This window comes from Aethalodelphis obliquidens, unplaced genomic scaffold (assembly GCF_003676395.1).
Source record: "Aethalodelphis obliquidens isolate GAN/ISIS:26980383/991018 unplaced genomic scaffold, ASM367639v1 scaffold42, whole genome shotgun sequence".
Classification (NCBI taxonomy): Eukaryota; Metazoa; Chordata; class Mammalia; order Artiodactyla; family Delphinidae; genus Aethalodelphis; species Aethalodelphis obliquidens.
The window spans coordinates 13536106-13561220 of record NW_020837986.1 but is presented as its reverse complement, the minus strand read 5'-3'; the positions used below and the strand labels follow the sequence as shown (position 1 = coordinate 13561220).

Sequence of the window (25115 nt, the reverse complement as noted above, 5' to 3'; positions counted from 1 at the left end):
CAGCTGTACGAGGCAGTTTAGTTGATGGTGGAAGGTCTGGAGTGGCTGGAGCAGAGGGTAGGGACAGAAGAGAGCTTTCGATCTACTGAAGCATCTAAATACCTCTCCCCAGCATCTCCGGCAAGACAGGGGTGCTGGAAGACTGTGCATGGAATTGCAAACAGCCTGACCCGTAGCCTCCCACCACTAGTAACCAGGGTATTCTAAAGTTTACAAGCCTTCGCCCTCTGATTCTCCCAGCAACTGAGTGAGACAGGCAGAGCCAGTTTTATTAACACCATTGTACAGAGAAACTGAGAGTCAAAGAAATGACTTCTCTGCCAATTAGGGGCAGAACCAGCTGTCCCTGGTCCTAGTCCGGGGCTCTCCTTGATGCAGGTGCCTCTGAAGACCCATACAAGTGGCCTAGGGAGAGGACAGGCCAAACGACGCCCTTTTTCTACCCTGAGTTGTTTCTCTAATCATTTGCCAAGGAGAGAAAAGTTAGCTTGGGGGCCCAGGAGTTTTGATTTCCCGCTAGTGTTAGACCCCCCACAGCCAGCTGAGAGGGCATGTGAGGACAGAATTCTCCCTGGGGGCAAGTTGTCCATGACAGGCAGGGCGAGTTGTGAAATCATGGGAGGAGATGTCCAGGAGTGTGTTGGGAAGAAGTAGCCATGGGCAGAGCCATCTGAGAGCAGTGCCCATTCCTGTCAGAGACCTCTGTTCCCAGAAGGGGGCAAATCCCAGCAACAGCTACTCATCATCGCTTCAAAGGCCTTTGGCCTGTAACTCAGAGGAGCCCCTCAGCCAGCCGGACTGGGTTCCTGCTCTGGGCTGGGTACCAGGGGTGCCAAGACAAAGAAGGTCAAGCCCTCCCCTCACAGAGCGCAGTCACCAAGGAGGAACAGCTGTGTGACCAGCCGACTGCTAGAGGCGGCAGCAGTGATCTTTGGCAGGGTGGATAGCTCAGCAGGTAGGACAGGAGGAGAGGGAGGCGTGGGCCCACAGGTGTTTTCCAGGAGGCAGTGAGCAGTTTGATGTGAGCCCAGTACAGGTACTCGGGTGATGTAACAGGAAGATGCTCTAGGATCCTGCGGCCATTCTGAGGTCCAGAATCCTGAGGGCAACGCACCAGTTAATCTTCGTAGTTACTACATGTTTGCATTTGTAAAAATTCAAGCAACGCAGAAGTATAAAGGAAAAGCCCCCACCCCAGTACCACTTCTGTGGAAGTGACCCAGTTAGCTGTTTGGTGTGCCAGCTTCCAGACCTTTTTCTGCATATATACAAACATGTATGCGCCTGTGTGCACATACATATAAAAGTGGGATTTTGCGGTACATAATTGCCCTAAAACTTGATTCTTTTTTTTTTCCTTAACAGTATGTCTTGGTCATTTTCCTGTGTCAGTACATGTAGATGTACCTTGTTTTATGGCGGGGAGGGTAGGTCACGCACGCCCAAGGTGTAGAATTCCAAAGGTACAGGGGGACAAAGTGAAATCTCCCTCCCACCCCAGCTTCGCAGTTTCCCTCCCCCGAGGCAGCCCCTGTTACATGTTTCTTGGCTATCCATCCAGAGCCTCTGTGCCTTTACAAATAAATAAGCATATGCTTCCCCCCATTTTTTGCTACATAACTGTTACATTTTGTCATAGATACACTCTTTTTTACACCTTGCTGTTTTCACCACTTACATGTTGGAGATCTAATATGTCAGTACACATGGCACGGTTGTGTTCTTTAACAGCTGTGTGGTGTCCACCTGTACCCCCCAGCCATGATTCTCAAAATGTAATCTCAGGACCAGCAGCATCAGTTATCACCTGGGATCTTGTTAGAAACGCAGATCTGTTCACAAGCCCTCCTGGCGTTTCTGATGCGAGCCCAAGTGTGAGGGCCCCTGATTTGGAGTCCTCCACTGGTCAGTTAGGTGTGTCAATCTTCTGCTATCGCAAACCATGCTGAAATTAATCTCCTTATACATTTGTTACTTTACACTTTTCTGTGTATTTGTAGGATAAATTCCTTAAAATCGATTTACAGGGTCAAAGGCTCTGTGCATGTTTGATTTAGACGGATTTTATCACATTATCCACCATAGAGGTTGTACCAGTTTATACTCCCACCCGCAGTGACCTCAGTTCTTGTTTGACGGCTGCTTGGTAGTCCATTCTCCAGAGGTTTCTGAGCTGTTGTGGGATGCGATCAGGTCCTTCAGAAAGAGCTCCTGATAGGGGAGGTGACAGGCAGGAAGGGGGCTGGTGAGGTGGTGCTAGTGGAGACTGCAGTAGGGGCAAAGGGCTGGGGTGGGGGGTAGTTCAGGAGATGCTCAGGTGAGTGAGTGCACGTGGCAGTGAGGAGAGGAGACCCTGGGGTAACAGAATGGCCCACGAATTCCAGATCCTTTCTAGGGCATGGCCTGGAAGCAGAACTCCCAGAGCTCCAGCTGAGCCAACGACTTGAGCGAGCCATCTTCCCTCGCTGCTTTTGCTTCCGCCCTGATAACTGAGCGTGCAGAATGTCACTGGAAGCTGAATTTATTTCTGCTCTTTGTGTCAGTTCCCAACCCCCCCCCCACCGCCCCCAAGTATGTTTTGCATTTCAGGAGCCATTGCATTTGCATAAGAACGTCTAGTTTAAAAATCCAAATTGAATCAGTGGAGAATCCTGACAACTTTTTGTATTTTTCCAACTACAAAGATTCTGTCGCCTTCAGGATTCTGTTCCTCAGAAAGGTCGTAGGCTCCCTGAGCATCTTGTCACAACTTTCCAGCGGAAATTTCCAGATAGAAAAGGTAGAGGACGTCTAGGGGGTAATAGCCAAGAGTTTGGGCTCTGGAACCAGACTGCCTCAGTGTGAATCCTGGCTCTGCCACTCGTCAGCTGTGTGACCTTAAAGCAAGTTATGTCCCTCTCTGAGCCTCAGTCTCTTCATCTGTAAAGTGGAGCTATTAAAAGTACCTGCTTCCTGGGGTTACTGTGAGGATGAAATCATGTAAAGCACCTAGAACGATGCTTGGCACCTAGAAAGCTCTCAGTAAGTGTTATCCGTGTTACTGTCATCAGTGGTCAGATTTCAAGTCTCCCGTTCTGACTCAACATTGCACGTGGGATATTTCCAATAGCCACCCACAGAGGAGACCAGATTCCTCTGTGTGATGGAGCATCTGTCCAGCCTGGTTTGTCATCGAATAATATTAAGCCTCTTCCCACCCAGGATCCTGGGCTGAATTGAAATGACTGTGGAAATGAGCGGTAACACTGGTTTGTAGGTGAAGCCAGAGTCTGTGAATGTTTTCATACCATGTGCCCTGCCTGCATCTACAGGTCCCTCTGCTTGGTAAGCGCTTCCCTTCCTCGTACACAAAGCAAACTCCTCAACTTAGTCAGCGTTTATCTGGCTTCGACTACATACCAGACCCTGTGGTTGGCCTTCGAGGCCTTGCTTAAGTGATATCTGCTCTAATCACCTCTGACACTCCCCTGCTTCCTTGCGAAAGTAGTGTCCTGTCTGCTTTCTCATGATTCCCTTCTACATAAGAATAATACAAATAGTTTATACAACTTGTAGGAAGCTCAAGGCACAACACAAGTACTTCCAGTGCTGTGGGGAAAAAAAAAAATCATCAAATCCTGTCACCCCATTTTACAGCTGAGGAAATTGAGGCTCTGAGAAGGAAGTTAACTTCCCCAAGGTCCCAAACCTGGAAAGAAGCAGAGCTGGGAGTGCAGCTGGGCCTGCTGACATCAGAGCCCTCCCTCCACCACTGGGCGCTCATGCCACGTACCACCGCAGTATGCGTGTCTCTGTTCTGTCACATGTCACAGTTTGCGGTGATACTCTGTTTACATGTCAAGGTCTTGGCCTACCTGCCTGTTAACTCTTTATGGTCAGGAGCTCATTTATTTTTGTGCCCACCCTGCTGCTACACAGGAAATATAATGATTTTATGGAGGTACACGGAGAGGGCGATGAATTTGCCCAGACCCCACAGCACAGTGCTGCCAAAAGCAGAAACCAAGGGCTGGGAGAGCAGAGGGAAGGAGGGTGGCCCTGCCTCTCCATGCCACTGCTGCTCACCCACCGCCACCCCACTCCCAGCAAAGCTGCCAGAGAGTGACTCACACAGAGCTACCTGGTCCCTCCACAAGGGCGGGTCTCCCTTCAGCCCTGTGCCTGGGCCGCCTCAGCCATGCATATGTTGGGGTTTGGTTAAGGGCCTCCCCACTTGACTAAAAAACATTTTTAATATAAATTTAAACCAGAATTATACTACTATGATGGATTTGCATTCGAAAGTCTTCTGTCACGAATTCTATGGAGCTGACTTAATTTTCTATGTTGCACTGTTACTCTATTTCCAGTTTTTTTCCATTTTGATAATACTGAAATGATTTTGATTGCCTTCAGTTGTTTTTCACATAAATATTTATCCTCCGTCAGCTCTTTACCTAGATCACATTCTTGCCAACTATTGCATCTGCCATTGTGAATTTAAAGGTGGCTTTTACTCTGACCAGATTCAGTTTTCGCAGTCACACTTCTCGAGTTGAGTTTTGTCCAGGTTTGCTTCTCCTTGCAGTTGGTGTCTTCCCATACTCGGTTTTAGCCATTGTTAAGTTTTGTGTGTTGTTGGTTTATTTCCACTCATAATATTCACTGCCTACTGGATAAAAGACTGATCATATTTACATCTCAGCTAATCCATAAGAAAACTGGAGGTAGTCCTCGTGAGGCCCAGAACTGCTCTCTTGTCACCAGTGTCCAGGGTTTTCTCTTTCAGTTATTATGTACCCATTGCCTCTGCCGCATGTGCCCTGGGTCCTCCCAGGAACTGTCCCTGTTGGAGTGCAGGTCTCCTCAATAGCAAGACGATGGGATCAGAGCGTCCTGCCCCAGGTTGGGTGGTCCGCAGCCCGGGCAGAGGGAACAGCACTTGCAAAGCCCTGAGGCAACTCAGTGATGGCAGGAGGGGAAGGAGATGAACGAGCTGTTGGGGCACCAAATTCCTGCCAGCATCCAACCCTCAGAGGCCAGAAGCACTCCCCGCACTCAGCAGGGCCTTTCTTCTCTCGTCTAGAATGCCTCGGACATGCCCGAGACCATCACCAGCCGGGACGCTGCCCGGTTCCCCATCATCGCCAGCTGCACGCTCTTGGGGCTCTACCTCTTTTTCAAAGTAAGTCCTTTGTCACCTGTTGTAGCATTCGGTTTGAATAACTTTATTTGATTTTGTTTTATTTTTCCCATCACAGGAGACATGCATGTTCATTTATAGAAAATAAAGAGCAGGAAAAATAACAATTTACCCTTAGACCCACTACCCAGAGACCCCACTGTGATGTCGGGGGCCCCTTCCCACCAGTCTTTATTTCCCTTCTTCGAGGAGCTTTCTGTTTTGTTTTCCTGATACCGGTTTGGTTTCATTGTACTCTTCATATTGGGGTGGGGTATAGCTATGTCTCGGACATACCTCTACCATACTAATTGCTTTTTTTTTTTTTTAATTTATCGAGGTTTATTTTCCCAATAAAAGTTACACAGGCTCAGTGTTGAAAACCTGGAAAACACAGAAAAGTAAAAAGGGGAAAACAGCAGCCATCCAAAACCCCCCTGCCAGAGACAGTCACAGAGTCCCTTTGGAGGTGTGTCCTTCCTCTGCTTTTCCCTGTGCATGGTTCCTCCATAGCTGTGAACATGTGGTGTATTCAGTCCTGTAGCTGCTTTTCTCACTTCACATTAATTACATCGTGAGCATTTTCTCATGTTACTGCAAACTCTCAAACTTTTTTTTTTTAATATAACATGTACTGTTTTCTGATTATAAAAGTAATATATGCAGAAAACTTAGAGAGAAAAATACACAGAGGTAATCACTATTAACGTTTTGGCATATCTCCTTTCAGGCTTTTCATAATCGTATTTTTAACCTAATGATAATCATTTTATAACTTTTTTTTTTTTTTAATAATACATTACAAGCACTTTTTTCCTGGTCATTGAAAATTCCTCAAGGATAACTTTCACCACCACCACCCCCCCACCCCGGCCATGCTGCTTGGCACATGGGATCTGAGTTCCCCGACCAGGGATCGAACCCATGCCCCTTGCAGTGGAAGCGCAGAGTCCTAACCACTGGACCACCAGGGAAATCCCTCCTCAAGGATAACTTTTAATTCACATTTTAAAAATACATAAACATAGTTTAAGAAAATGTTTTTCAATCTAAGGGAAGGTGCAAACGAGCCATAGTCCTCTCCCCAGCGTAGTTCCTTGTGCCTCATTCCATTATGCATAGGTCTACATTTAGGTAACAGTTTTAAAACAAATATATGTATCGAACATATGGTTCTTACCAGGGAGATATTTTTGTATCCACACAGTCAGAGCTACCTCATTTTTTGTAACAGCTGCTTGTGGTTGTGTTTCGTGGATGTGCCCCCGAGGGGCATTCAGTGGTGGGATGTCCCAGCACTGCTGCCATGAGCATCCTCATGTAAGTATCTGGCAAGTATATCTGCAGTAGCATTACCAGATCAAACAGCATCTGGAATAGTTGGTGCCAAATCCCTCTGATTGTACCAATTTACATTTCCACCAACAGTTACAAGTGTGCTGGCTTCACTGTACTCCCACCTATACTGACTCGCATCAAAATTCTTTATTTTTACCAGTCTATGAGTGAGTCAGAAACATAATTTTTAACGCCTGCTTCCTGTTCCATCACTCTCTCATTATTGGATCAGAACTGCTCTTCTTAATGATTTCAGAATATCCCCACAAGCAGATACACCACGACTGACTTATAGCATCCCCCTCACTTTAAACAGAAAATATCGTTCTGATTTTTACTCTTATAAGTAAGAGTGCATCAAATAACGTTAGGTATTCACTGATTTTTTTTTTTTTCCCCTGGACCTCGGGAGAAGAGGTGAATTTATCATATGCTTTGGTTCACAGCACGCTGGCGTCGGCCCACGCGAGGGCCCCCTCCTTGTTTCCTTCACCACCTTCACCCTGATGCCCATCTCCATTTGCCACCTTCATTTCCCTTCACCAGAGGCACCTGCCCTAATGCGTTTGATTTGTGTCCTTGGATGTGTTTCTTTTTATAAAATATATGGTGTTAATGTATCTGTGTGTATTTAGTGAGAGTCTGGTTTCCGTAAGTAGAACTGTGTTCCTTCTCCTCTCCCCTGTGCTGCTGAGATCTCTGTGGCTCTGTACACATCTAGCTCATTGCCTCCAACTTGGCTTTTGGCAGATATTTCTCGAGTCTCTGCTGTGCTAAGTGCTAGGAATATACACCCAGGCCTTTGCCTCAGGACCATCTAACGTTTTTAGTATTTAGGATTCTCTCCTTAGGCTAGATTCCCCAGAAAGGACTTTCTGGCAGCAGAGGGTGTGAACATTTTTATTTAAGGCTCCGGACGCCTGTTGCTCAGCCTGTCCTCCTCTCCAGGCAGGTAAGCCCCAGCCTGCCTTGTGCCAGAGGACACAGCATACCTCCTCCCAAGTCACCAGAGTGTCCTTGTTGAGATGTCTGAAAGGCAGCTGCCTGGATAGCACGGCCACCAGATCCCTTCCAAACTCCAGACTGACCGCTGGTTGTGGTTTGCTTAACAGTGGCTCTCACTCTGCCCCTTTCCTCCTCCTTTCCTGGTTGGGGCACTGGAGTTGGTTGCATTTCTCAAAATCATAAAATTTACCTTATCCCACCTCATTTAAACCTGATTGCTTTGAGGCAACTTATAAAAATTAAATCCAACAGCATAAGAAAAATAATAAAGGAAGAAACTGGGGTAAAGGAGAAAAAATAAAATAGGAAAAGACAGTGAAGCTCTGGGTGAGGACCATACCCAGACCCCATGCTCTAAAGTCTAAAGACTTGTACTCTTGCCAGAAGTGCCTCTGACACAGGCGTGACTCTGATTTTCTAGCAGCCAAAGCACAAAGGAAGTGAGACTTGGTGCACAATTCATAGTCCACACAGTCAAGCCGACCAGAAGCTCAAAGGTGTGGCCAGAGAGAAATTTCTCCCCAGGACCCACGTTGAAAGAACACTGTGTGAGAGGACACCATGTCTTCACGGGTAAACACGGTCCACACGCCTGTGTGGGTAGCAGCATTCACACTGTAGCCACTGATGTGCTCGTCCATTCGGTCATTCTACAAACACACACCAGATCCTGTGCTGGGTGCTGGGGACACTGCAGTGAGGAAAACAGCTGGCCCACCCCTGCCCTCAGGGAGCTTCTTGTTAAGTGGTGGAGACAGACACCGGTCAAGCAGTCACACAGATAAATGCGAAGTGACAGTCCTAGAAAGTGGTGTGAAGGCGGGGTCTGTAGCACCAGAAGAGCACGGAAGAATCTGCTCCTGCCCACGCCCCAGTCTCAGACAGCAGCACCTCACCCACCTCACTGCTCGGCCGAACTAGGAGGGTTCCTCCCTCCTCTCAGCACGCAGCCCTGGGCACAACCCACTTCGCTAGTCCAGAGCTGATCGGGGATCCGACCCTGGCTCATCACATCCCTCCTGCCCCCCAGCCCAGGGCACCATCCTCCTGGATGCAGCTCGCTCGCTGGGCTGTCGGCCTTGACTTTTGCCCTGTGGAGTCTGCCTTCCACACAGCAGCAGAGGGATCCTCTCAGGCCGTCAGATCAGATCACAGCCTTGCCCTCAGCCCTGCAGTACCGGCCTGTCTTACCCAGACGAAGCTAAAGCCTTTTTCACGGTCCATCTCCCTCTTACCTTCCCAGCCTCGTCTCCTGACACTCTCCTTCCTACCTTGGCTCCTGGCCACAGGCCCTCACCGTCCCCTGCACACATGAACGCATGCCCACCTCAGGACCTTTGCACTCACCCTTCCCTCCACCTCAAAGGCTCTTCCCCCAGGTATCCTCACAGCCGCTCCCTTACTTCGTTAAGGGCTCTACTCCTAAATGAAGTCAGTGTCGGAGGCTTTCCCAGGCCACCTGTGTGATGCCCCACCCCACCCCCGGCCTCCTTGCCCTGCTTTGCTTTTCTTCTTAGCGCCCATCTCCACCGGACAGTGTATTGCATGTTCATCTCGTGAGAGTCTCCCTCACTGGCACATGAACTCCATGAGAGCAGGGACTTCTCTGCCTATTCCAGTGCTGAGCACGACGCACTGCACGTAGCAGACAGTCGGTAAACATGAGCTCAATTAACGGAGGTCACATCAAGGAAAACTGCTTGGAAACCTGGGTGAGGAGAGGAGAGCGTCCTGGGCAGCAGAGAGGCATGTACGTGGGCTGCCCGCGGGTGGGAATGTGGCACAACAAGGCCAGTGTGGCCACAGCACGGAGAACGAGAAGGAGCGGCTGAGGAGGCCTGTGGTGGTCACCACGAGAGCGTGAGAGGCCAGGGGGAGGATGTGGGCCTTGAGCTCGTGGGAGCAGAGGGAAGCTGCTGAGAGGCATTAAGCAGCGGATCGAGGGGCTCAGACAGAGGTTTAAACAGGTCCCTACTTGAGAGTGGCCAGTGGCCCCAGACCCCACACCACAGCACATTATTCCCTCCCAGTTAGAAAGCCTCACGGTAACAAATTAGAAGACGATGCAGGGCTTCCCTGGTGGCGCAGTGGTTAAGAATCTGCCTGCCAATGCAGGGGACACAGGTTTGAGCCCTGGTCCAGGAAGATCCCACATGCCGTGGAGCAACTAAGCCCATGCGCCACAACTACTGAGCCTGCACTCTAGAGCCCGTGAGCCACAACTGCTGAGCCCGTGTGCCACAACTACTGAAGCCCACGTGCCTAGAGCCCGTACTCCGCAACAAGAGAAGCACTGCAGTGAGAAGCCCGCGCGCCACAACGCAATGAAGAGTAGCCACCACTCGCCGCAACTAGAGAAAGCCCACATGCAGCAACAAAGACCCAACACAGCCAAAAATAAATAAAAATAAATTTATGAAAAAAAAGACAGTGCAGCAACCATGGAGCCATATGGCACAGCCTGCCTGAAGTCCAGAATTAACAACATGTGACCACTGGCTTTAGCCCTGCGAGAGACAACGTTCCTTGGGTTCACCTAACAATAACAGGACCAAGAAGCAGCTGTGAGGGCCTGCCATCAGAGCTTCAGAATCACTGGGGGAGGAGTCATCCAGAAGAGCATGGAGAATGGAACAGGGTGCAGATGACTCAACTGTGTGGCCGCTGTAGGGGGCTCCCTAGATTTTTGAGCAGAGAGAAGGAAGCTTGGAAGAGTGCATTCTGAGGTTCAGACAGCTCTCTTGGGACTCTGAACTTCAGACTCCCCTCCCCCATGCAGGACCCTCGACACGCACACAATATTGCCTGTCTGCAAATAATGGAGCCACCAAGCGCAAACCTACAGACTCCTTTGGGAGGTGCATCTGAGGGCTTGAAGTTCCTTCCCTTTTCCCTGTTGCCATAGAAACTAGAAGGCCCCCCAGTACCATTTGAGGGTCTTTCTGACACCATTCCCCAACTCCAGAAGAGAAGCGTGGACTCTGGTTTCCTCATAGCCACTGGCAACCCTGACTTCCTGTTTCTCTTTGTATTTCTGCCTCAGATATTCTCCCAGGAGTACATCAACCTCTTGCTGTCCATGTATTTCTTCGTGCTGGGAATCCTGGCCCTGTCGCACACCATCAGGTCAGAAGGCATCTCTGCGGCATTTGAAGCGGCTTTCTCAAGAGCAAGTACAGGGTCTCGGATGAGAACATGACCTTTGGCGTCATTCAGAGCCAGGTTTGAATCCTGGCTGTAAAATCCAAGGGAATCTTTCCCCTGTGTTGTACCGTGGGTGACCTAGAACAAGAACCATAACCTCTCTGGGCCACAGTTTCTTTACAAGGAATGGTAAGAATATCCAGTGGGTATTTCCCACCACGGTTGTTGGGAAAGTTATTTGTGAACAGTAATGTCATGGTAGTTGTCACAGTACTGAGAAGAGTGATGCCATTGCCACCTGCGAGGTGTCATAGTTGCTGCACACGCACTAAGCTGGCCTCTCACACGTGGTCTCAGCTCATAAGAGAGCAAGGCAGTATCGAGAGAAGTTAGGAGCACAGGCTCTGGAATTTCACTATCTGACTTTGAATCCAGACTCTGCCACTTAATAGCCCTGTGACTTTGGGCAGTTTACTTAATCTCTCTGGGCTCAATTTCCTCACCTGAACGTGAAGAAAACTGATAGTACCTTCCTTATGGGTCATGTGGAAAGCTTTTAGCACAGTATCTGGCACTCAGTGTGTTCAATAAATGTTAGCCGTTGTTATTATTATTATTATCTGTTACATTCAGAAACTGAAGCTCAGAGAGGTTAAGAAATTTGCTAGGACAACACAGCTGATAAGCAGCAGAGCCAAGATTCAAACCTAAGTTCCTGTGGCCCCAGAGCCCATCCTCTTTTCACTGCCACCCTGCTCAGACTGCCGCATGTTGTGTCAGTTCAGTGGGGGTGAAGGGTCGAAGCCCCTGGTCCTCGGGTGGGGCTGCTTACCAGATGGGGGTTGCGCCCCAGCACACCCCCTCACTGCGACTACAAAAGCACCCCAGTCTACTTCCATCTGGTCTCTTGAGGCACAGCCTCGGGCTGAGAACCACAGAGGTGGCCAGCGGACCAGGAAAAGTCTCCAGAAGGCAGGAACACAACTTGGACTCAACTCCGAAGGGCAGGAAACCCGGAAGAGGGTGTAGGAGGGAGATGCCAGGCCAGGAGCTGGAAGGCCTGTGCACGTTGACAGTGCAGGCGGGATCTCCCAGAACAGTCAGAGAGAAAGAGCAGGATCCTCGCGGAAGCGTGCAGAGCCAGGGGGAGTTTAGCCTCGTTCCTCTAAGCGGGACCCTGGAAGTCAGGAGCATAGGCTCAAAAGGCACATGGCCCTGGAACCAAGGCTCTGTTATTTGTGCAAGTTACTCAAGCTTTCCTAGCATCAGTTTCTTCACCTATAAAATGGAGATGCTTAGTACCTCCTCGTAGGGGCGTGGGAAGGATCAAGTGAGCACGTCTGTGACCTGCCCAGAGCAAGTGCCAAGCGCACTGAGAGTGAGCGGCTGGCCCGAATTCACACAGCTGGGACTGAGTTCAGTGTTGTCTCCAACTACACCTACCTTCACCCACAAGGCCTTGTTCTAGCGCCCCCACTCCCGCCAGCCCCGCCATCCTTTTAGGATGGAAACCCAGAGAGCCTGACTGGCCAGGACCCAGCAAGATAGTGGCAGACCCAGTCACCCTTCCTCAAGGGACAGACCTGTCCTTTCCTGGTGGACCGGTGTGGGAGCAGTCACTTCCCATGCTGGTTTGGATCCCCCCCCCCAATTCTAGCCCATCTCCCCCCACCCCCCAGCATCTACAAGAGCCTTAAGAGCCCAGTCCTCCCCACAGCCCAGCCACCACCTCAGAGTGCAAGAACCCAGTATATTTTGTTCGGCCATGTGCTGAGGAATTGATCATTTCACTTTATCTCAACAATCCTACAATCGGTACGAGCAGGGTATTTTGAGCCTGTGTCATTTTGACACCAGAGACCTTTTTTTCCCTTTTAGAATAGTAACTGAGGAACAATGTCCCAGATTTCCCGTGGATTAGCCAAGAAACAGTTGTCTGTCTTTTAACCAATTCATAATTTTTACTGTTAGAAATTATCAAAGAAAATAGAACCAAAGCAACTAAAACTGCACATGGTAAAATTTGTTAGTGACTAAAAATTAACAGAAGAATCATTTTCTTGATAAGATTTAGAGCACACAGTTTGATCTGGGAAGATTAGACCTTATGAAAATAATGGGTGGCCATGGGCATAAAGGGTACTCACCATTCAGGGTCCGAGCTATCCTCTGAAAAAAATTGATACGGGCTAAAAGCTGGGATGAAAGAACTCATTACTGTAAAATGTACATGGAAAAGAACTGAATCAGATGAAAATAATTTTAGTAGAAAAGGGGAAGGGCATAGTTTAATCATGCTATTTAGGTAGTTGATCTAAGAATTAAATTGACTTTTCTTCAATCAAATTGAATTTTCTTAAATATTTTCTCAAAGAGGTCTACAGTGTTGTTAGAATTTTGATGAATTGTTTATATGTATCCACAAACTCAGTCAGACCTGCCTCAGGATCCAAACAAGGTCTAGAGATTCAAGACAGGAAAACTGAGGCTCAGAGAGCTTCGTAGCTGCTAGGAGCAGAGTGAGGTTTTGAGCCCAGGTCTGTCTAACTCCACGGCCAGGTATTCTTTCCGGTCTGGCAAAAGTGAAGGGGAGAGGGAACTTAAAGACAGGGGCCTGGGCACCCTCTCTGGTGGGCCTGTGGTCTCCCGAGGACTGGCAGAGGAGAGGCCAGCTGAGAGGCTGTAGAAGCTGAGCCCGGAGCTGCGTAGCCCAGGCAGAGACGCTCGTGGGATTCCTTCCGCTTCCCGTGGCCGCCTCAAGCCTCCCTGCAAAGATAGCACAGCCTGAGGTTTTGGAGGAAGGCAAGGGCTCACAGCCTGCCTTCACCTTGTACGGTCACCAAGACTCAAGCCCATGCCAATATCCTTCCTGCCAAGGGAACCACAGCTTATTTTTATCACCTCTTGAGTTCATATCCCACCCAGATGACCTTTAGACGAAAAGGTTCTGCCACCCCAGGGGGGCGAGGCCACATCACCTGTTTCACTGACCCTTGCCTTCACCTCCAGGGGAGGAGGGCACCAGGATGTGATTTCCCAGCAGGAAGCAGTGGCCTTTAGGCTTGGCATGAGCCATCGAGGGCCGGAAGGAGTCTCTGCCTGCTATGAAAGCCCGCATTCAGAGGCGTTCCGCAAGCGTTTACTAGCTGCCTCCCAGGCCCCAAGCCTGGCGTGAGTGTAGTGAAGGCGATAAGTCGGGACTCCTGCCCTCAAGGCAGGCTCACACCGGCCAGGTTGCTTGACTCTTACCATGTGTTACCCAGCAGCCCCTCTTTTCTCGAGATAACAAAGACATCAGTCTACAGACTTCCTACTTGGAGTTGAAGCTGCAGTTAAGCTTACAGGGTGCCAAGCATTCGTATAATCCTCTTAATATCCCTATGAGAAAGATACTGTTATAGCGTTCCAAACGAGGAAACAGTTGCACAGAACAGTTAAGTAACTTTGCCAAGGTCACACAGCTCAGTGGCAGGGCCAGGCGTTGAACCCAGGAAGCCTGGCTCCAGAGTCCATACTCTTAAGCACTGCATTCTGCTGGTTGAGCTCCTAAGGCAGATGCCAGGCTGGAGTGAAGGGCTTAGCGCCTCAGGCCTTCTCTCTGCCTCTGCACACACCCTCTGGCTTCAAACTCCCTAAAAGTGATTCAGCAAACTGAGCTGAAAGTAGCTTCCAGCCTCATGCATCTCAGCTGCTGCCTCCCACCTGCTCAGAGCCCATTTGTAGAAACCCACTCCCAATTGCATCCTTGTGTTGACCATGTCTCCACAGAATCACAAAGCCCTCATCATTCACGCCACAGCCCTGCAGACTGGGAGGGATTGGCTGTTGGACAGGTGGGGAAACTGAGGCCCAGAGGTGGTTCTTAATCCATAGTTTCTTCCTCCAAGCCCCAGGGTCTTGGACAGCTCCCTTTTCCCTGCCTTTACCACTGTGCCCTCGATACCACTCGGCCTGGGTCATTTTCCTGCAGCTGGGAGCACCATTCTGGATTTGCCTACCCCATCAGTCGTTGTCGGTCTGTTCTGGTGTTGCCAGCTGCTTTCGAGCCCAGGCTCTGGACAAGTGCCAGCGATGATGGGCACTCACAGTTCTTATGACCCCTGTTGAGGATCCAGTGCTGGGCTAAACTTCTCCCCACCTTCTCTCCTACCTTCACAGCAACCCTTTGAGTCAGGTGGTATTATCCCCACATATAACCAAGGAGACTGAGCCACTAAAGTGGCTCGCCCAGGGCCTCACATGGCAGAGCACGTGTCGGGGCTGGGCCCGCCAAGCTTGTGTCCACTCCACGATGCTGCCACACCAGGCTGAGCAGAAGCCCCTAGTTTTCTGTTCCTTCTCTGAAGGTGATCCAGAAAAGAAAGTCTCTGCTCCCTGCCTGGGCAGGAAGTGGACCATGCTGAGTAATCAGAGAGAATGCTTCCAGAGACAGGGCCAAGCCCATCGTGAGCAACAGAGGCCTCACGGAAGGAGTGAACGTGAGGTTGCTCCCACCCAAGGGGCTGTGATTCATCTAGCTCATCAAGTCCGGCTGAGTTCGTAAAAATCCCAGGCCTGACAGGTCATGGAGTGGGGTGTCCATCAGGTCATCTGACTTAATAGGTCTGGAAGGGAGTCCAGGAATATGCATTCTTTTTTTTCCCCATATTTAATTCCTTTTATTTGGATTACAAAGCTGACACCATGCTTATTATTGAAGTAAGAGGTGCAGGTAACAATAATTCACATTATACTGTTTATGCTTTATCTGTGTTGGCATAGTTTATATACTATTTAAGGGATCACCTAGAAGGAATTGCCTCATGTCAACATAGCTAAGTGTTCTGGGAAACTGAAAATTAAAGGAAATAGTTAAAACAAATCACCAGAATAGTGTACTTTATAGTCAACTCCGGCTGCCTCTGGGTCTGCTAACTGCTAGAGAGAGAGAGGAGTGTGCTGGATTTTTATGGGGTTTCAAAAACTTTAAAATAGTTCAACAGGCTACCTTTGAAAGAGTGATTGGATGGACTTTTTTTTTTTTTTTTTTTTTTTTTTTTGCAGTTTGGGGGCCTCTCCCTGTTGTGGCCTCTCCCGTCGTGGAGCACAGGCTCTGGACGCGCAGGCTCAGCGGCCATGGCTCACAGGCCTAGCCGCTCCGCGGCATGTGGGATCTTCCCGGACCAGGGCACAAACCCATGTCCCCTGCATCGGCAGGCAGACTCAACCACTGCGCCACCAGGGAAGCCCTGGATGGACATTTTAATGGAAAGTCTCTAATAGCCTCAAAATGCAAAGGAATGCTGCAGCTTTGAGTTGCCACATTGAACACATCTGAATGGCTTTGGGAATAAACAAGAGGCTTCTGAGGAATTGGGACAAGGGGTTTATCTTTCCATTCCTAGAGTCAAAAGCAGAATTCATGGGACTTCCCTGGTGGCGCAGTGGTTAAGAGTCCACCTGCCAATGCAGGGGACACGGGTTTGAGCCCTGGTCCTGAAAGATCCCACATGCCGCAGAGCAGCTAAGCCCGTGCACCACAACTACTGAGCCTGCGCTCCAGAGCCCACGAGCCACAACTACTGAGCCTGTGTGCCACAACTACTGAAGCCTGCACGCCTAGAGCCCATGCTCCGCAACAAGAGAAGCCACCGCAATGAGAAGCCCACGCACCGCAATGAAGAGTAGCCCCCACTTGTCTCAACTAAAGAAAAAGCCCACGCGCAGCAACAAAGACCAACACAGCCAAAAATAAATAAATAAATGAATTTATTTTAAAAAAAAAATTCATGCCTCCTCACCCATCTACCTCTCTACCTCCAGCCCAGGAGAGAGGGCTGCAGATCTCCTTTCCCTCTGTGGGCCTGGCCATGGTTGGCGCATCCTCTGCTTTACTCTGGAGCAGGCCAGGTCAGCTGCCTCTGGCTGCGGGGGAGCCGGCAAGGAGAAAGTGGCTTATCTAGGACCATCTGAGGTTAATGAGCCCCTCTCGGCTGCTAGCCTTCTAGCATCCTAAGCAGTATGGGGCCCAGGCATGCTCACCCTCTAAGGAGTCAGATCTCACCCCAGGCTACTGGTTGGCACCTCATTTCAGCTCTGCCATCTGCCTAGACTCAGTGGGTCTCCTTCAAGAATGAGGACTTGCCCTACTCAGGCTTGAGCCAGAATATGCATTCTTGACAAGGGGCTCTGATACAGATGGTACATAAACTGGACTTTGGAATCCATTGCTCTCCTAAAAACTGTTTTATGTGAAAGTCTGCCTCTGCTTTGTGTTTCTTGGGTGATAACTCGGAGGCAGTATGGAAGCTCTAGGAGTCCAGAGACCTACGTTCAGGTCTCAGCTCAGATATTGACTTCCTATGTGACCTGGGCAGTCACTTGCCCTCTGAGGGCCTGTTTCCACATCTGTACAATGGGCACAATAACACCTACCTCTCAGGGCAGCTGTGAGGCTGTTGGGAGATAACAGCTTGTAAACAGATGCCTGGGGAGGGCGTCAGTGACTGTTGCCCATGGGGGCTCTGTTTGCCAACCTGCTTTGTCTTTCCTTCCAGCCCCTTCATGAATAAGTTTTTTCCAGCCAACTTCCCAAATCGACAGTACCAGCTGCTCTTCACCCAGGGCTCTGGGGAGAACAAGGAAGGTGAGTGCTGCCCACTTTCCCCTGCTTTGGGTGTCTTCCCCCACCCCCGCCTTTGTCTCTCCAATACTGGGACTCCCCGGTACAGCGAGTGATGGGAAAGGTGGGCTCTGGGATCACATCCCAGCTCTGCCGCTGGGTGCACACCGGTACCTCTCTGAGCCTTGAGTGGTTTGGTTGGGGTTTTTTCATCTGTAAAGTGAACATCATAATCTAGTACCTCCCTTATAGGCATGTTGTTAGGACTGTGAGTAAGTGATGAGTAGAAGGCATTCAGCACACTGCCCGGCTCACAGTGAACAGTAAACAGTTGGCTCTCGTGGCTGTTCTGATCATGTCAGTTTTTAATGTGATTATTCCCCACCTACGATTTGAAAGGGGAGTTCCGTGGCTTTCGAAAAAATGAAAACTGCAGGGAATTGGGGAAAGCCTGGGTCACGTGGGTTAGTTAGGTTGTGGGTTCTACTGCTGTGACAGGATTATCAACGGCTCGGCCAGATGGAGGGTATTTCTCTCGTGTCAAAGTCTGAGCTTGCGAATGTCGCACTTGTGAATGTGCCTAGCATGTTCTGCCTCGTCCCTGGAGAGCAGGATTCCTTTGTGCATTTCTAGGCATCTGTACCCAGTCAGTGACTGTTGAGTTTTTTCACCTGTCTTGTGCTCTGCCGCACTCGGGGGCCCGCGGATCCAGAAGAGTGCACCATTGCTCCACGGGCCCTCCCGGAGGAAGGAGAGACAACTGTATCACGGGCCCATTTAGCTAAAGGGAAGCTAGAAAATGTGGCCGAGAGCTAGTTGGCCTTGTGTCCAGGGGAAAATCATCAGGGTATTGTTAGCACAAAGGAGTGAACAACAACTGGGGCCAACCGGCAGTCTGCTACATTCTGGAATCTGAAAGGAAATGCTGTGCTCTGTGACCCTGGGCAAGCTCCACCGCCTCTCTGAGCTTCCTCAGTAGGACACTTGGAGGTGGTGGAGAAGAGGTCTAACATCAGGACGTCTGCCACAGGCTCCCCACCAGAGCACCCTGGGGTCCTCCTGCCTGCTGCTTCTCCAGGCCTCCCTCTCTTACCTTCCTCCTCCTGTGCTGTTGACACAGCGCTGCCAGCAAGCTTCTTGATTCCTTTGGTGGCACAGTGGAAAGATTCCTGAATGAACTGGGACCTTGCAAAAGCCTTGGGCTCGGTGCAGGCAGCATTGATTGAGCACCCACTGTGTGCAGGCTCCATGCTGAGCGCTGTGTAAGGGCCGTCTCACTTGCTCCCCACGGCAGTCCTATCAGGGAGGTGCTGTGATCCCCTTTTTACAGATGGGGAAACTGAAGCTCAGAGAGGGAACTGCCTCCCCCGAGGCCGCCCAGCTACAAGCGCAGAGCCCGTGCTTCCAGCACCATGAGCCATCTCCCACTGACCCTGTGTCAGGCCTGTGTGCTCTCTGGGCCTCCATTCCCTCCTCTAGGAAGTTGGAGGGGCTGGGTGGGGGGGCTCCAGTGAGCACCCCCGACCTGTGGATCTCTGACAGAGCCCACAGCCATGCCCTCCTCCGTCCAGGGGCTGACAGGTGGGAGGGGCAGCCCCGCCCCGGGGAGTGGACTTACCCGGCCTCTCTGCCCAGAGATCATCAACTATGAGTTTGACACCAAGGACCTGGTGTGCCTGGGCCTGAGCAGCATCGTTGGTGTCTGGTACCTGCTGAGGAAGGTACGTAGCCAGGGCCCAGGGCAGTGTTGGGGGAAGCGCCTGAGGGGCAGGTTGGGGGCAGGAGAGCTGGACTCACTCACATCTTTCCCCAGCACTGGATTGCCAACAACCTCTTCGGCCTGGCCTTCTCCCTTAATGGGGTGGAGCTCCTGCACCTGAACAACGTCAGCACTGGCTGCATCCTGCTGGGCGGGCTCTTCATCTACGATGTCTTCTGGGTGAGTTGGGCAGGGACGCAAAGGATGTCTGGCTACCGGGCCCCCTCGCCGCCTCCTCCCCTGTCTCTGGCCCAAGCAGCGGTCGTCTGATAGAGGGAAGCTGCCCTGACCTGGAAGTAAGACCCCAGAGCACGTCCTTTCTGGGCCCAGTGCCCTCAGCTGTGGAATGGATGAGAGAGCAGAGTCCTCACTTGCTGAGAGCCCACCCTATGCCCAGGGCCTTCCAGCCGCCCTCTCTTCCTCATGGTGGCCCCAGCAGGGATATTGCTTATCCTGTGTCTCTCCGGCAAGTGAGCTGAGGCTCAGACGTTGAGGCAAGTTAAAGCAGATGAGTGGACGCTGGTGAGCAAGGTACCGACTGTGAGGACGTAGGCTGCGTGCCAGCCCTGGGCTAAGAGACCTGCCACACTCACTGAGGGGCCCCGCTGAGGGATCGAGGGCAGCCTGACTCAGGCACCCTTTCCGTGGCCTCAGGCAGCCTCTTTTCCCCTTAAGTACGTGGTGCTGGAGGACTTTCTCTCTTGGGAGGGGCAGACCCCTGAACTAACATAGGATGCCTGGCCGGGGGCATCAGAGGCCCTTTACCAACTCCTTGGAATTGCCCCTCGTTGCTACCTAGAACAAGGAACCCCGTGAAGTGTCCACATGGCCAGTGTCGGTGGCCACCTCATCTCAACTTCACATCTGCTCTGGAGCCCTTCCTGGCTCCCTGCCCCTTTCCCGCCCGTCCCAGGCAGCAGCACATTGAGAAGCCCAAGCACAGCCATTCCTTCCCACCCAGCCCTCACCTCCCTCCAGACTCCTCTCTCCTCCTCCTAGGTATTTGGTACCAATGTGATGGTGACAGTGGCCAAGTCCTTTGAGGCACCAATAAAATGTAAGTGACCACCCCACCATGGGGAGCCCATCTGCCCCCACCCTGGTGGCCCATCCCCTCGTGGTCCCCGTTTTGGTCCATACCCTCCCTTAGCTCTTCCTTCTCCAAGCTCCCCTGTGTCTCCAGCCTGGTTTCCTTCTCCCCTTTGATTCATCCACTGTGTTCCTGCACAGCCATCCTCCTCCCAGGCCCTGGCCTCCGGCCGTCTGGTCACAGTGCATGGCTCTGTGGGACGCTCTGTGGAATGGGGGTGAGCACAGAGAGGGGTGTCTGACGCAGCCTGTGCAGGGCAGGCAGGGGCCTCCAGAGGAGGATATCCCCCACGCCAAGACCTGGAGCCCTCCCCCTGGATCCCTTTGGCACATAAATCTCAGGTGCTGTCTGCCCCACGCCTCTCACACTGCCCTGATTCTGTTCTTCAGTGTATCCATTGTTATAAATATTAGAAAGCCCACCTACAAGCATCTGTAAAGAACGTGGAGACTTCCTTGGCGGTCCAGTGGTTAAGACCCCGCCCTTCCACTGCAGGGGGAGCGGGTTCAATCCCTGGTCAGGGAACTAAGATCCTGCATGCCGTGCTGCGTGGCAAAAAAAAAAAAAAAAAAAAGTGGAAATGTTGTTATTTCACACTGCAGCAAGCCCAGTGGCAGAGCATCTAGAGTTGGGTTTCTGACCCTCTTGGCGTTGCCAAGAGCCAGGGTCACCTCAGCCCTCCACCCCACCATTCTCAACATGTTCAGGGGCAGAAAGGGGGAACTTTATGTCTCTCTTTCATCAGAGAGGGGTGTTTTTCCCCCAATCTCCCCTGTAGCCTCTCTCGTATTTCACTGGCCAGAATTGGGTCACAGGCCCAATTCTGTCATTCATCATCAAGGGGGATGGGAAAAGCATGATGAGCTTGGAGTTTAAGCCTTAGACTAATCAGGAATCACCTCCTGGCATCACAAGACCCAAAGAGGAGGAACGGAATCAGTCAGACATGATGGAAGGAAGCAGGGGGATCCTGTCAGGAAGACATCACAGCTCCACAAGGAGTGCTGCTTGGGCAGCGGGCCGATGGGGTGGAGTCAGCCCCAAGAGTGAAGAAATGACTGTCCTCCTCACGGTCTGACTCTCCCCTGATGTACACAGGTCCTCTCTGTGAGCTGGAGAGAGGTTGGTGGCCACTCGTTCCTAGCTGCTGCAGTCGCAGCTCAGCGACCCTAGAGGAAAACAAGTTTCTCCCAGCTTTGGCTCGGATGAACCCATGGAGGCTGGCCTGGCCCGTGAGCTCGGCATTCCAGCCGGGAGTGGTGGAAAGGCCAGGGTCACTGCCCTCTCCAGTGCCTGAGGGCAGAGTATTTGAATCAGCAGCCTCCCAGAACCAAGGGTGTACGGTGAGGGCAGTTCTTCAGAGCAAGAGAACAGATGCTGGGCAAGCCAGCAAGAAGAGCAGCTGCGCCCTACGTGCTGCGATGGATGAAGCCAGCCAAGGTGTCAGGAAAGCTCTCCTGGGTCACGAAGGATGAATATGTGTTTACCAAGCATGCAGGGGCAGTAGGGGCATTTGAAAGAGAGAGTACAGCTTCAGCCAAGGGCTACAATTAGGAAAATGCAGGAGGGAGCAGAGAATCGGGGAGGGAATGTGGCTGAGTTTAGGGGAGCAGCAGAAAAGAGGCCGGATATGGGGAAGCCAAGGATGGCATGTCAAGGAGCCTGGACACTGCCCAGCAGGCAGTGGATGAGCCCTTGGAAGACTCTGAGCAGGGAAATGACAGTCACCTCTGGTTTCTGGTGCTTGAAATTTGGTTTTCTGGCTTGGGGAGAAAGTCCGTTGCCCTCCACTGCTAGGAGTAGAGCTCAGAGGCAGTCTAACAGAGTGGTTAAGTGGACAGATGCTGAAGTCAGGAGGCCTGGACTTGAATCCCAGATGTGACATTCGCTGGCTGCGTGGCCTGAGGGAAGAGGCTTCACCTCCCTGGGCCCTGGTTTCCACATCTGCCACTCAGAATTGAATGGTACCAGGTTTGGGAGGATCAGATGAGGAGAGCTGTAAATCACTTGATTGTGCATTCAGGGCAGGAAGAAGCAAGCAAGGAAGGGCCTCTGCAATTCATTAGGGAAGCACAGGCTTGCCCAGAACCCCCAGCTTACCTCTGCTTACGTACCAGTGGCCAGAGCTGGGTCACGTGACCACTCCTAGCTGCCAGGGAAGTCAGGAATTTGGGGACCAGGTTGTCCTGATTGTCTTAGCCTTATGCCACACTTGATTCATCCCCTGGGAGGGCGGCCACACACAAAAGCAGGACTGGGTTAGTAAAGAAGGCGTGACGTTAACAATGTGTGCAAATCACCTAATCCTCACCACAGTCCTGTGGGGTCAGTTCAGCTGTTATACCCATTTTATAGGTGAGACAACCAAGACCCAGAGCAGTTAAGTAAACTGTGCAGTCACACAACAGAGCCAGGATTCAGACCCACACAGTCTGACCCTGAAGCCCATACATAACTGCTCTCTGCTCCAGGCCCCTATGGATGAAATCCAGCTACAGCTGCCCCTTGCCATAACTGGACATACAGGGAGGCATTTCTCTCAATCTGTATTTATCCAAACAAGCTGGCCAGTAGGATTTCTGAGTAAGGAGCTCTAGCAAGGAATTTATAGGTATGTGACCTCTTCACCCTCAGCAGATACAGAAACAGCCTGTAGCCCAAGCTCTCCCTGCTTCAGAACAAGGGTCTGTCCACACCCCAGCTGCAGTGAGATGCATAGCCTATTAGATGCCAGCACCGTGTGGGCTGTTTCATCTTTTATATACTAGGCTTTAGGGTCATTCCCATTTAACCAGAGTTCTGGCTATACAAGGGCATTGAAATTGTATGACATGTGAGTTACAGCTGAATAAAGGCATTAAACCTTTAGCCTAGATGATCCTAGATTCTTCCCTGCTCTAACCAGCTGTGAGTCCAGATGGAGACATTGCCCTTCAGCCCTTCGACATCCTCTCAGCTCCCCATTCCCATCCCCCCACCCAGAAATGCAAGTGTGTGAGTTCCATACACCAGAGGTGGAGGGCTAGGAGTCAGAGTGAGCTGGGCTCTCACCACCTCCTCGCATCCCTGCCTCCCCCTGCAGTGGTGTTTCCCCAGGATCTGCTGGAGAAGGGCCTGGAAGCGGACAATTTTGCCATGCTGGGACTCGGAGACATCGTCATTCCAGGTGACCACGCTGAGGTGGGGGCCACAGTGCAAAGGGTGGAGGGGGCTTCCCTGGAGAAGGAGGAGTCCTGTGAAACACAGCCTTACCCACCAGGAGAGGGAAGGAGAAAGGATTAGGCTGGGAGATACCCCCGCCCCCTGCCCAGGGGTCTGGTGAAGGGGTCTACCTCAGCACACATTGTGGAGTGCCGGTCCTGGGCCAGGCCATGGGCTGCTCACTGGAGGGACAGGGTGAGCAAGACTGCCCCTCATGGAGCTTCTGACTGGGTGAGCAGACATTACTCAGGAACTACAGAAATAAATGTATATGGCAGACTGCAATACACTCTAAACAAGCACATTCTGTGGCAGTGTTAAAGGAATCTGATCCCCTCACACACTTGCATGTGTACACACCCCTTCCCAATGTTTTCAGGTGACACAAATGTGCTAGAACTGCCACAGGTCCTCGTCTCCCCAGTGCTGGGAGGGCTTCCAGGAGAACGTGCACTGTGTGTGGACACGGGGCACCATGGCTGTGGGCTCCTTTGTCTGCAGTGTTAGCAGAGGGACGGGTGGCACGCACCTGCTCGACTGCACGAGCTGGCCTTTGAGCCCATTATCCGTGTGTGGGTGGTAGTCAGCGTACCTGTGGACACAGGGACAGGTGCCCTGTGTGGAGGTCTGAGCCTGGACATACATCCCTGGCGGCCTGCAGCCCGAGCTACCTGGGGGCAAAGCTGAGCTCCCTCTCTGTGGGCAGCTGAAATGGCTGAGGCTTGGATTCTGTGTCTGCGAGATCCAGGCCTGGTGACGGGCACGGAACATCCAAAGAGCATTCTTACTCCCCTAGTCCCAGAGGCTCAGAGTCAGAGGGTTAGAAGCACCCCTGGTGCTTGCTTAAAAGAAGAACGTTTGGAACAAAGTAAAAGCCACTTTATTTTCCAGTGTAGGACATAATAGCAATTCTGCTAGTAAGCTGGGATGGTACAGGCACTGTGTTGTGATACCTTCCTTTTGTGATACGTATGATGGTGAAGCAAAGGCTTTCTCTCTTGTGCCAGTGAGGAAACTGAGGCTCAGAAATGAAGGGACTTAAGGTAAATTCACACACTAGGAAGCAAAAGGGCCAAGACCCAGCCCAGATCTATCTGACTGCAAAAAATGTTATATTATCAGAACTGCTTTTATGACAGTAATAACAATAAGATAGTCCCAGAACTATCATTTGTCAAGCACCTGTTGTTGGCCAAGCACTGTGCTGGGTGTTTTTTAATATGTTATCTTTGCTACTTCTAGCAGCCCGATGAGGTAGAGGGTATTTCCATGTTACTGATGAGGAAACTGAGGTTCAAAGAGACTTGCCTAAGGCCGTGGGGCCATGGTCTTGAAGCCAGGTGTTCCCATAGCTTGTGGTGCTGGGAGGAGGGACTGAAGAAACTGAGTCCCATAAAGCATTCGTCTCGCCCTGCAGGGGAGGGTCTGTCACAGGCACCCGCAGGCTTCCCCATTGTCCTTGTTGGGTGGTTCTGGGCTTGAGGCCTGCATGGGACATCTCTGCATGTCCGCATATTCCTGTGTCTCTGAGTCTTTTCAGCAGTCACAATCAGTGTGAGTTATTGCACCCTCACAGAGCCTCGGGGATGATCTGGAAGGAAGAATGGGTTGTGGGGTGTTGCTTTGAGGATCAGACGCATGATTATGAGTAAAAGCTCTTGGGAGCTCGGGCCGGGCCGTGGATTAGCTGAAGAACAGTTGTAGAATTCAGCTGCCAGGGGCCACTGGGTTCCCAGGTTTTTTTCCAGAACGGCAGCATTTGTCTGTTCTCACCACCCACCAGCTCCCTACTCACAGTCCTCAGTGGGGACTAACT

At 51.2% G+C, this 25115-nt stretch overlaps 1 protein-coding gene across 7 annotated transcripts in view; it reads left to right on the top strand.

The window, feature by feature from the left end:
* Window positions 1-25115, top strand: part of HM13 (histocompatibility minor 13) — a 40881-nt gene that overhangs the window by 2349 nt on the left and 13417 nt on the right. For 4 of the 7 annotated variants that reach the window (XR_003427175.1, XM_027078652.1, XM_027078653.1 and 1 more), the window contains exons 2-8: window positions 5066-5164; window positions 10548-10630; window positions 17185-17273; window positions 18885-18970; window positions 19063-19188; window positions 20008-20065; window positions 23181-23264. Coding sequence is in view for 5 of the 7 variants with exons in the window: in XM_027078652.1 (XP_026934453.1) it covers window positions 5066-5164; window positions 10548-10630; window positions 17185-17273; window positions 18885-18970; window positions 19063-19188; window positions 20008-20065; window positions 23181-23264 (625 nt within the window). In the remaining 2 variants the exon portion in view is untranslated. Of the gene's footprint in view, window positions 1-5065; window positions 5165-10547; window positions 10631-17184; window positions 17274-18791; window positions 18971-19062; window positions 19189-20007; window positions 20066-23180; window positions 23265-25115 lie in introns of all 7 variants that reach the window. The other 3 variants (XR_003427174.1, XM_027078649.1, XM_027078651.1) reach the window with 1 other exon arrangement.